This window comes from Lutjanus erythropterus, chromosome 3 (genome assembly GCF_056507025.1).
Source record: "Lutjanus erythropterus isolate fLutEry1 chromosome 3, fLutEry1.hap2, whole genome shotgun sequence".
Taxonomy (NCBI): Eukaryota; Metazoa; Chordata; class Actinopteri; order Lutjaniformes; family Lutjanidae; genus Lutjanus; species Lutjanus erythropterus.
In genome coordinates, this window is record NC_139319.1 from 30,381,434 (window position 1) to 30,394,247 (window position 12,814).

Genomic DNA, 12,814 nt, shown 5'->3' on the forward strand with positions numbered 1-12,814 from the left:
TTAAGGCCCAAGTCTAACCTCAGCTGAATCAAGAGATGTGAACAAGGTCACAAAGTCCTCTATAAATAAGCTAATGCTCTTATCTAAAGCAAAGAACCACATCTCTACCACCTCCAGGGCTGGTGCTGTGTAAGCTGACTCCACTCTCTGATGTCTCTGTGAAGCGAGGAGATAAAGTACTTCCTCACACATTCAAGAAACTATCTCCCCGAAATAATATATGCTGAGGTGCCATCACAGTCATAGGATGACTCCTCGGAGTCTGACTCTAGAGACGCCCCAGGGAGTCAAACACTGAAGGGTATCTGACTGTGTCAGACACTAAGGGGGCAGGTCGGTCTTGCCCACCAGGGGGGTTCTCACTGTGAAAGACTCAGAGGGAGTCTGGGAATAGGGATCAACCCACGATACTCGTGTCATGAGAGATAAGAGAAACAGTGAGAGACGCTGTAGCTTGAGAGAGATCTGAGTTTATTTGATGCAGGTGAAATCCACGCGTGCTCGCCGTCGTGACTCTCTTATCTAAAAGGCTTTTGTGATTGGACACGGCCAGAATGTGTGTTGGATGTATGTGGGAAGCAGAGACAGAAGGGTGCACAGATGGAGGAGAGACAAAGGAATGATCAAATTAATAAACAAATCTGCAGCACACAACTACTCCATGCTGACATTATGTTGAATACGTTTTGTAACAAATGTTTGTAATATTTCAAGGGTGATGAGTATGTGATACGTGCTTTCCAACCGTGTGTGACCTTTAAAGGTGTGAATATGTGCCCAGTGAGTGGACAGTGAGTGCAATGCCCATTAGCTGTTTGCTCATGCCCACGTGTGAAATTTGGACGCAGCAACATGATAATAAAAGGAACAAAGCTGCTTTGATTACTATTTGAGACCAATCACACAAGACACATTTTACAGGCTGAACAAAAACGTGCTGCCCTGCATCTCTCTGTTGAAGCCTAGAAAGAAAATAAACCTGGTGCGATTTTTGTGTTGTTGCTACGATACCAAGGATACAAGGTCAGCTGACAAGTAACTGTCATTTCAGTTGCAGTTAGGCTACAATAGCTGCAGGTAACTTAACATGACTAACCATAAAAATCTGGGTGTCACAAAGCTTCATATAGCTCTGCTCGGGGAGTATATAAAGAGAAAGTGAAGGAAAAACAAGACAAAAAGAGTGAAATTGCACAAGAAATTGAAAAGCTAGTGTGTTCCAAGTCTAATAACATAAAGCACTGACACTGAAATATGAAGTTGCTGAAATATATCCTGTATAAAGTGTTAACACTCATATTAATCATTGATTTGTGATAGTCTATGTGTTCCAGTTATTACTGCTTTCTGTGGTGCACCCAGGGTTGTACAATGTGCCTTTGCCAAACTTGTCTTCATCTCCTTCAGATAGTTATTCTGTGCTCATATGTAGCTCAACTCTACTGTGTCTATCTGAAAATGTTATGTCACAATGGGCACCTTTGTCCAGGACACAGGGACAATGACAAAGTAGAACAAGCCATGAAGACAACATCAGCACCATCGGTACTGATAAAATCTTATAAAACAGAAATTGTGAAGATCTTAGCAAACACCTGTTCACTTATTTACACATCAAGTAGATAGAAAGCAACTTTAGCTTTTGTCAGATTAATTTTTCTGTCCATCTGACAAATGAAGATTTCGACAAGGACGTGGTGGTCACAGAGGTGACAAGGAGGAAAAGTTCTCAGTGAAATCTGTTAGCTAACAACAGTAAGGCCATTGGACAAAGTGCAAGGGTATTCAAACAGGATGAGGTGATCTGTGGAAGATCTCTCTGGCAATATTTTTCTTTTTTTTTTAAATCAGAGTTGCATGACGCCCCTCCTAGACCAGCAAATCCAGCACGATTGCTCGGCTCACAAGAAAACTGTGAGAAATGGCCTAAAACTGACCAAGTATGAGAGTCGAGGCCCCAATGTCGCTAGAAGCCATTGTTGTAGAACTACTCCACACAGGACAGAAAATCAGTCTTTGGCCCAGGAAATGATCGATGAGAGCAGACCTGGACAAGCAGTTGAGGTTCCCCACAGACATCTTGACCACCACACTGTGACCTGACAACATCCTGTGGTTGGCAACTGAAAAGTGTGTCTTGTTAGTCGAACAGTCAGTTCCACGGCAATGGTATCCAGGAAGCATATAAAAGAAAAAAGTTGCTGAACTAGTGGCAACATGCCAAGAGAAAGGCTGGAGAACAACTGTCTATCCAGTGGAATTTGGCTGCCATGGCTCTGTGAGGCTCTCTACCAAGTGTTTCCAAAGATATACTGGTTTTGCGTTAGTGAAAGTGGGAAAAGTAATAAAAAAAATATTTCCAAAGAGCAGAAAAGGGACAGTTTTGGCTCTGACTGCAAAAAAGAGCTGGGGGAACTGATACCAGCTACAACAAGATGTCCCTGACCGCTAGCTCACCATCCTGAGATATTCAGAATTACAGGGGTGAAACTTCAGTGAAGGATGGCTCCCATCTGAAGCTAGTACTCGGCACAGGTGAAGGTATGTCTGGAAGAAACACCTTGCAGGTTTCAATATCAACCTGTCACCAAAGTAATAGTGGTTTGGTAATACTCAGATGTTTTCTAGCTTTTTATTTTTTTAATTTTCACCGACTCCTGACAAAAGACTCATTAAATGCTAGATGCTCCTCTGTGCTCATGAGGTTGTTGCAGGCAGCGTGCAGTGGATTTATCAGAGCTTTCTGGTTGAAAACAGCTGCCTGCTGGGACTGGACACAAGGTTAATGAGAGCAGTGTTTTAGAGTCAGAGGACCAAAACAATGAGCTAAAAGAGGCTTAACGCTACATTGAGTTGAGGGGAACTGCAGGATTAGGTGACAATTATTCGTTTGTGCTTCGCTATATGTGACTATACATAGTCATTTGATTATCATTATTAAAAATCTTGTAATAATCACAAAAACCTTTGAATCAATGAGGCTTCCTGTTGTGTTGAAGCATCCCTTGAATTAAGTTTGACTTCGGTATGTGACATCAGTTAAACTGCTGGCCCAGCGTCATACAAAGAGCAGAGAGGTGAGATGGCAAATGTTCCATTTTTCTTTTATGAGCTCTGAGACCATCCATTATTTAACTCAGAGGGACATCAGCTGAGTCGACATTTAGCCCTCTGGACAGCATGCTGGACATGCAATGAACCAAAACCACAACTTAAGCATCAGGCGTTGCACCATCCCCGACTCATTAAGAACAAACAACCTTTCTCGTGTCACGTACGGGGCTGCAAAAAAAATCAAGAGTGGCCTTTAAATCTTCTCCCCTTGTCACTTAATTGGGGTATTTTAGTAAACTAGATTTAGAAGTAGATTTCACTTAGACATTCAATTTACAATGTGTTTTGGAAATTTCTGACCTTGTATTTTCTAGATATTGTTTTATAATGAAAGGCAATCTTTAATAATATACTTGTACATCAATCCAAGGTCATGTATCTCATGAATTTGGTATTTTTTTCAATATTGTTTGGAATTGACAGCATATCAAATCCAATTTTCAGCAGAGCACACACACTAATACAGAAAAGGTCAGCTCTTTGCCACCGCAGAAGTCTCTCTTAACCTTACCAGCTTGCTATTAGTTTAAAATCCTGCTGTGTATATGTCTGAGGCAGACAGCTAACACGAAGAGCAGAGCATAGGATCTTATAAAACACAGCAGAAGGGCCTGTGTATGACTGGTTCACCCTCCAGCCTGAAGGGATTCTTTCTTTAAAGGCAAAGTCAAGCTGTTTTCTGTTTGTCGTGACCAGACATAGTGAGAGGCTGTTAAAGGAGTCAAGCCAGCAACGTAGCAGAATTGCACTGAGTGTTTCTTTAGCATGCGTTGGTTTAGAGACGACTTTATTCAAGCCTGGCGTATGATTGATTAGTGACTACAGCTTTGAATTCAGATCACAGTTTGTTTGTCTTTGGCAGAAACCATTTGGAATTTCATTCTGAGGTGGCAGCATTGTTAAACTGTCCCATCTTTGATGTCTCTGTTCAGTGTTTTACTCATGCCTGACAGAGGAACGGGGTCAGGTTGTAATGCTCTCCACAGTGCAGTCCCTGACGTCCTGATGACGGCGTCCTTACAGCACACGGGTCATAAATTACTTTCCCCACTCTCCACTGAAGCCCATTCTTTATACTGGTGAGACAAGTGATGAAAGATGAAGAGAACATGGGAGCTTTAGCGTGAATGGAGAACTTCAGTGTTGTCAAAACCACCGACTGATGTTGGCTTGGTTGAGAAGGCAGAATGTAGAATAAAAGTGAAAGAAAGGGGGAAAAAAGGCCTTATTTCTTCAAAGGTGTTCGTCATCACTCTCATGGTTTTCCATCCTGCCTTGGTAGTCACTGGGCAGTAACTGTACGTACAGTATTAGGGCATTTCCTGCAAAATATTTACCCAATGGAGAGAAGTGGTGTTTGACAGATGAGGATTAGAAGTAGGATGAGTGAAAAAATATCAAAGAAAAACTGCAAGTAAGACATGAAGAGGTGAGGAACATGTCTGAACAAATTGTGGAGAGTCCTTATTAATCTTGTAGAAACATGAGGAACAAGTTGATCATGCAAACACCCCACAAATTATCCATTTACTCACCACACCAATTAGTGTGATTTTGCAAGTGGCTGAATCACAGTAAAGAGGTGACATGAAATAACACATGCAACCTAAAGAAATCAGTAGTAAGTGGTGAGTTTGATCATTCCTTATTAATCAAAATATGACTGCTGTATTCAAACTGGAGTATTAATTGAACATTAATATGCAGTCTAAAAATTGCAGTAATTGCGCCTCATTAAACACTGTTTTGTCTGGCAGATGCATTTGTTAAATAAAAAAAAAACTTTAAATGAGGAAAAATGTGTGTTTTATAACTTTAAAACTATTAATGATTAATTGATTGTTACATTTTCAACAGCTGGTTAAGGAAAATGCTCAAAACGTCCAGCTCTATTTTCAACTAGAAGTGCTCAAAGCGGCCACGCAAGAAAGGTGAACAGGTAGGAAAAAAAAGACACAGTCAATGTAGTATAAAACAGATTTGTCAATAAAATAGATCTTCCAAAACGGTGAATCACTGCAACCAGAGGTTTTTGAGCATGTAGCCATAAATGTGCACAAAAAAGATTAGGCTGGTGGGTCCAGTAATATATGAGATGAGCTGTGGACAGATACATACATGGACAGACATGACTAAACACGTGAAAATACAAGCCTTTTTGCACTCGAGGTAAATAAAAGCTACTTTGTGAGACAATCAAACACCGCTATCAAAACCACTTCTGTTTATCTGACTGTAGTCTGTAAAGGAAAGTACAAGTGCATCACTGTGGGACGACTCCTGCTACCTGGAATCCAAAGAATCAGAAAAACACTGAAAACTAATTTAAGTCTAGTGGAGGATACAGATGTGCATGTACTGTGTGCTCATGCGTGTGCCTGCACTCAAACTGTATCTGTGGTTCACTGAAGTCATAGTTTGAGCATGTGGAAAAAAAAAACACCTTTAGCAAACATCATAACCAGACCACCGAGACACTTAAACACCCCTAGGTGCTTTCCAACAAGGCATATTTTTTTCTGCTAATATTTGACAGTACCCTACTACTTCTAAAAATAAGTCACCTCAACCAACTTTGTTTATAGGTGTCATTTATTCTCCCCCGCACATAAGGAGAAAAAAAAAGCCACCCCCGATGGTTCTGTGAGACTGCTAAAACTTTGGATATGACACCCATATTGATCGCTAATATCTGAGAGTATGTGCCTAAGAGCAAGAGATGTTCCTCGCTGAGCCGCTTGGCACCCGCAGGTTTATTGAAGAAATGTGGAGCTTTAAATCTGCCAAACTACAGCCGCTTTGGCTGTGAGGGGGAAACAAAGGCAGAGAATTATACCTGCAGGATGGAAAACAACAGAGAGAGGGCAGACAATAAGGAGAGAGACAGGAAGACAGACAGACATGAGGCAAACAGGATAATGATCTCTCCAGACTGAGAGAAGAGTTGCGACAGAGAGATTTTTGTTTGTTTGTGTTTTTTTTTTTTTTTTAGGATGGTGGTGGAGTGCCACTTACTTCTCGATGAGGTCTAACGTCACCCCCGGCACCAACTTGGCACTCTTCTGCATACAAAACCTGAAAAAAAAAAAAAAACAGACAGGCAGAAGCTGCTGATAAATGTTGGAAAGAAAACAAGAGGTGCTCATAGACTAGAGAAAGTAATAAAAATGTTTGGCCTCTACAGTACAAATTTTATAACCTACAAGAGAGACAATCAACTGATAAAACGCTCAAATGAAAAATGAGAGCTTCAAAGATTACAACCACTGAGTACTTTGATAAGTGTATTTTGGCTGAGTTACAGTCAAAGGCGAGGGGGCAGGCAGCAGGAAACACAAAGTCGTATTTCTGAAACGTCTGGCACGGGGGTTATTGTTTACGGTGCCTGGTTAGCTCCGACAGGTCGGGCCAGCTGTAAGTCACAGCAGGTTGTCGTTCGCAGCCTCGAGAGAGGCACAGCTCGGCATTGGAGCTCACTGTGAGTCATCACACACCTGGATGAGAGCAGGTGTGTGTCTGTGTGTGTGTATGTGTGTGTGCAAATACACAAACATCAGTCACACATAAACTGCAGGGAACACTGAATGAAAAAAGCATCTGAGATTACACTGCAGAAAACAGCAGATTTTTTGAACATTAAGTATGAGTTAGGAGTTATAGGCTGCTTTAAAATTTTGATTTAACTGAACCTGCACTAAATAGTTTGTTTGGTTTACTCATGCATTGCTCTGATACAATGAAAATTCAGCTCAACTGAACTTATATGAACAGTTCTCCCCAAAACCAAAAACATTTTTTTTTCCTTTAACCTGTAGTGCAATTTATCCATCTAGATTGTTTTGCTATGAGTTGTCAAGTTTTGGAGATAACAGCTGTAGAGAAGTTTGCTTTTTCTCCAATATAATGGGACTAAACGGCACTAAACCTGGCTTGTGCTGCTCAAAGAGCCAAAAAATCCCACATATTAGTTCTGACATTAAACTACTCTCAACAAGGTTTGTATATTATCTTGAGTAATTGGGATTTCTGGAAAGAGTCTGCAACTCACACCAAAACAATCTAGATGCATGAACAGCAGTGTGCATATAAAAATCTACAAAATACAAAAAAATCTACAGTCTATGATACATATGACATAAACCAATTGGTTACACATCTAGTTACACATCTAGTCTATCAACACTGAAGGCTGTGCCACAGACAGGCAAAGAGGCAGAGCTGCACCACTAAGTAAACTGAGCTGTGTGTCCAAGGGAAGGCAGCAGATATTGCTGAAGGTACAATAAACATCAACAACATATGATCTATTTCGATGATGACAAGCATGCCCAGTTTCCCATTTGCACAAGTCAGTCTGCAGGATTTCACTCACTGGAGGCGAAAGCTATTCTTTTAAATCTGCCTGTCTTAACCAAATCATTGCGCTTTGTAAAACACACATCTGTCTTGTCTTTTCACCACATCTGCATGAAGATTTAGGGAATTATTAAGTAACACATCATCATACGGAGTTCTAGTTCTGACTGTATAAACTAGACAATTTGACAAAAAAAAAAAGTTAAATTTAAAAATGATGTTTGTTTTTATTCAATTTTACAGAGATAAGAACGAAATCACAAGGTCACTCTTACTCTTTTCAGCCATCATGTATGGGGACTAAGTGAAACACAAGCCTGGAGGCAAGTTAAGTTAAAAAATGAGAGAAATCATACATGGATTGGGAATCTCTGTGCAACAATTGATCCACCCTGACTGTGAAGTAAGTTATGGCACTCATATTCCAAGGTTCTTCCTGATGCTGGAGAATAATGAGATCCCTCATGACACCAGTGTGACTTAGTGTCTCTTTAAAGAACAGCACAGGCTCCGATTGTTCCCGACACTCAAGGAGCAAATAGGAGGGAAGGATGTAACCAGGACAACTTGCTCTTAAGTCTTAATCATCAGCAACTTTTTGAAGTTGGCATTAGTATGTGCCGGCACATACACGGGTATATCATTGTTTCCTCAAGACAGCACAGGCCAAGAGAGTTCTGCATTTAGTTTTGAATTTCATTTGAACCAAAGATTAAAGATTTTGTTTATGATTTTGTCTGTTTGCTGCAAAAGGAATATGATAAGTCCCCAGACATAAACAGAGATGATTAACTAAAAATGGAGTCTGGCAGAAACAGACAGACGGACCAAAGTAAACAGAGCCCAGACCAAGCAGGAGGTTGCATCAGGGAGAGCGTGTTTTCCACCCGCGCCTTGTGCAGGGAGATATAAAATCCCTCAGGTGGTGGAATAAAGGAGAGGGGAGAGATACGAAAAGAAAGAGAAGGAGAGGAGAGGAGAATGTGGTCACACCAGTATCAAGAGTAATCTTGATACACAACCTGCCTCAGAAAAAGCCATGTTTGTGCTCTGAAATGATCAAAAGCAGGCTATAACACTCTGATCACACACTGTGACTAGAAGTATTTCTATGTGTATAATCACAATATATGAACTGTTTTCCCTCTGGCTCTTTTATGCTTTCTAATAGCTAAACTATGAATCCTCCACAAGTGAACATGGTTACCGCTTTGAAATAGGAAAAAGGAGCCAAAAGGAAATCATTAAAAAGGTGAAAGTGTGATAGTGCTGTAAGAAGATGCAAATGATGTATAATATGGGTATCAATCTACACATGCAGCCAGCGGCTGAACGTCATCCCTGTGACGAACTCAAGAGGGGGCTCAGACAGGGGCGCAGATACGTGCATGTTTTACTTCACAGACTTCAATGCGGTAATCTGACAAAAATCTGTATTCCACACAGCACAGCAGGAAGGAAAAACTGCTTTATACGAGCTAAAACCAGATAATACGTCACTGTGAGGCTGAATGGTCTGAATGAGGTGTGGGGTCAGCATAGAGAGCTTTTTAACAAGGCCTGTGTGTTATCTTTTCAAATCTGTCATGACTCTGGTCTCACCTAAAACTCACTGGTCTTTGTGAAATATCTCCTGAATGCAGTTCAGCCAGATGACACATTCTACCTGGTATTTGCTAATTAGGTGTGCATTTACAACTTCACCATTCAAAGGAAAAACATGTCACAACAGAGGTAATGTAAATGCTGAAACCTTGAAGTAGGACACTGTCAAACATAAACAATAATTCCTCTCAGCCATGACTCAAGCTTGGAAAATATTTTCTAAAACTCATTAGTCAGCCAGAGGTGATGACGGGGATATCTTGCGTTTGATTTTGAAGAGAAAATTTCCTGAGACTGAAGAAGCAGCTAAACTTCGTTATCTTTTAAGATTTTCTAGTTAACCACTAACTCAATGCATGAAACAAATGGTTTGAAAGATGTCTAAATAGCAATCTCAGAAAGCGCTGGTTATGGTCCGATGATGATTTAGCTTCTGAGGGCAACAGCCAATGTCTCAGGGCTTCTGGTGCAGCCAGCGGATATCTGGACCAAGACTCACTCTTCTGTGCACCGGTGATTACAGAGCGATTAGCAACTTGAGATGTGAGAACGCATGACAGATGACATTTAAGCCAATCTCTATAAACATATACCTGTATATGATAGATTTAAAAAGGCTAATAAAAAGCTAAAATGTCATCTCTTTTGCCCTTGATGTGGACTAAAACCAAAGCCTGCTCAATACTACTCAGCTTACAGAGGAAGGCTTGGTACAAAACATCAATACTTTTATGGCACAGACTGAATTGCTTCAACACTATGATGTCTTGTCATTTGATATCAAATTTTAAGACCAAAGGAGTACATCTCATTAGCGTCAGTGAGCCATTGAACATGCAGCACACGTGTGCCAAAATCTAATAATGCTGGTGATGGTCTGTCTAATGTTACAGGTCATAGAGACATGCAGGAAAACACTATGTTATTCCCAGAGACAGAAGTCAATGTTTTGTTTTTTTAACACCGGATTTCTGGACAGCTTCTTCCTTTAAAGTGTGTTACTGTAATGTAATTTGTAAAGTCAGTTTATTTTTGTTAAAATATGTATGGTATTGAAAAACTATTGTTCAGGAACCGGTATTGAAGCCAAGGTATCAGTATCAGTATCACAAGTGTTTGAATGATACCAAGCCTGACTACTCGGTCTACAAATGGACTACAATCTGAAACCACATTTGCAATACTAAACTCTTATTCCTGGCCTAAAGATTCTGCAGTCTTATGACGGTGTTTGATGATCGTTTGATGACGGTGTGAGATGATCTAAATATCGAGTGAGCAGTAAGATCTGTTTCAGTCATCGGTTTTGCCAAACTGAAAAGTGTCGAAAGATCATCAGTTTACTTTGCATTTGATTAATTGTCCGTCTTGCTTCTGTCAGTCACAATTTTGCAGGTGCACCATTTTAATCATGCAAGCTCAATGTCAAACCCAAAATGCTAAGTCTTGAGCGAATGGACTGTGTGACTTTATCCAAGAACACCTGCCATTTATTTCATGTAAGTGCAGCAGCACAGAGGCTGAAGTGTATAATAAATTGGAGGGAGTAGTAATTAATAAACATTGTCTCAGTCACATCTTCCTCAGTTTCACTGCTCTGAAACACCTGAACCAATCACAGAGAAGCATGAAAGCTCAACAAACAAAAAGATATTTCCAGAATCCGGAATATTTTAGGAATTCATATTGTTGTATAACGAAAATGTTGATGAGGCTGCCTATAAGACTGCATTAATTCAATGTTTTTCAGTTTTAATTCTTCTGTTTCTCATATCATGAATGGTGTGCTGTAACTGGATGTCTCCTGTATAAAATGGCAGGATATTTCTATGTGGTTATCTTATAGCAGGCTGTTGTCGTTGGCCTGTGATTTAAATGAATAAGTGGACAGACACGTGTAATGGCACTGTGCTCTGGGGCTGCACTTCTCAAATCAGAGGCTGCATTTAGCAACAAGGTGATAAAGGTTTCGGTCTGGTTGAGAACTCACATACATATTTACAATAGGGTGAAATACTTGGATTGTTGATCCACATGATAGGAGGAAACCACAGCTCCCCAGTTGCAGGTGTGTAGAGCTGGTGGTATCGGTGCAAAAAGAGGCACTTGCTGAGTTAGCTCAGCCTGCTTCACATTTCACAGAGATTCATCTCTGTTGCCTGATTCTTCCCTAAATGTCTAAATTGTGGAATTACCCTTAAATCTACCTAGCAGTAATGGTACAGTTTCCTCCAAAATAATTCTTCGCCTCTTCACAAATGGCCACATTTGGCTCTTTAACAAGACTAAGGCTGTGCCTGAAATCACTCCCCTGTTCACACATTAACTACACCCTATACAATAGACACTCAATAGTTTACTCCACAGCGAGCAGTAAATTGCAATCTCAGGCACTTATGAATCATCATCATTTTGCAGCATCAAAATGACATCAAAGTGCTGCACGACCATTCATTTTCACTTCTATAAAATGTGACATATTGCAGTGTGGTACATGCGATAGCGTGATTTGGGACAAAACTCTGTGCAGCTATACAAAGGCCAAGGAATTGAACATGCTCACAGTGACAATGTTAACATCCCGATGTTTAGCAGGTAATGTTTCAAGCATTCAGCATTTTGCTAACATTTACTAATTAGCAGTGAACCCAAAGTGCAGCTGAGGCTGATGGGAATGTCATGAGTTTAGTATTAGAAAAATTACAATTTTGATTTGATGATGGCACATGAAACTTTAAGGGGATTGAAAACATTTACTGCAGTTGATCCTGAGGGAAACATGAATGTCTATCAGATTTTATGGAAATTGATCTGATACTTGATTGGATATCTCTTTCAGGACAAAAGCGGTGAACCAACTGGCTGATGAAGTGACGCTGTGATCTCTAGAGCCAAGTCCGCGGTTGTGGCAAAAAAAACTCTTTGCATAAAATCTAAATTTCAAACAGGCAACATGTTTCAGTAGAAAATATAGTCATCCTTTTTCAGTACAACTCTGAGACAAAATACCAGATCATCCTTCCAACTAAATGTTTGGAATAAGTTATGTCTTGGAGCAAAAATAGAAGAAAAACAAGTGGAGGTGGGATTTGAAACCACTACAAAGCAGAAAACAGCCATAAAAATTGATGACAGAGGTGAGAAATACCCAAACTTTAAGTATGGATCATCTCACCTCTGATGGTTTTAAGAGTAAACTTTTTTTGGTGTAAAAACTAGTCAAAGTGGCTGAACTTTTGGGTGCACCAACAACAATGGCTGGCAGATTAAACCTTCCTGGAAAAGAACACGGGCCGATCAGTTGATAGAAGTACAGGAGGGCTGGAGGGCAGAGATGAGAAAGAGAAAATTGAGGGATTATTATGGACGGAGAGCGAGGTGGCTAAAGTTTAATTGGATTGCTGAAAAAGAGAGCAAGTGTGTGGATGCTGTGGGGAGAGAGTAGGCGTGGGCATGTACATATTAAAGTTTGAGGAGGGAAATGAAGTGGATCTTGTATGAGGGAACTACTATACTGCGCCTGGGGTGGGTGGGTGGTGGAGGAGGAACGGGATGAGTAGAGTGTTTCCTCTGGTCCCCGCAGGGGCCAGCTGTCTTCTACAGCTCATTACTCCTTCAATCAGCCTTCCTGTCCCAAGTCACCGTCTCTATCAGCCGTGTGTAGGAGGGGCGGCGCTCTGATCTCACATCTAATCTGCTCTGTCACTGACCTAAAATATATATGAGATAAATTACACGT

The 12,814-nt window shown here is 40.6% G+C and overlaps 1 protein-coding gene across 1 annotated transcript in view; it reads right to left on the reverse strand.

Annotated features, from left to right (window-relative positions):
• The window catches only part of rptor (regulatory associated protein of MTOR, complex 1), a 215,648-nt gene that overhangs the window by 103,724 nt on the left and 99,110 nt on the right, over positions 1-12,814 (reverse strand). The window contains exon 8 of the mRNA XM_084715786.1: positions 6,130-6,189. Within this exon, the coding sequence (XP_084571912.1) occupies positions 6,130-6,189 (60 nt within the window). The remainder of the gene's footprint in view (positions 1-6,129; positions 6,190-12,814) is intronic.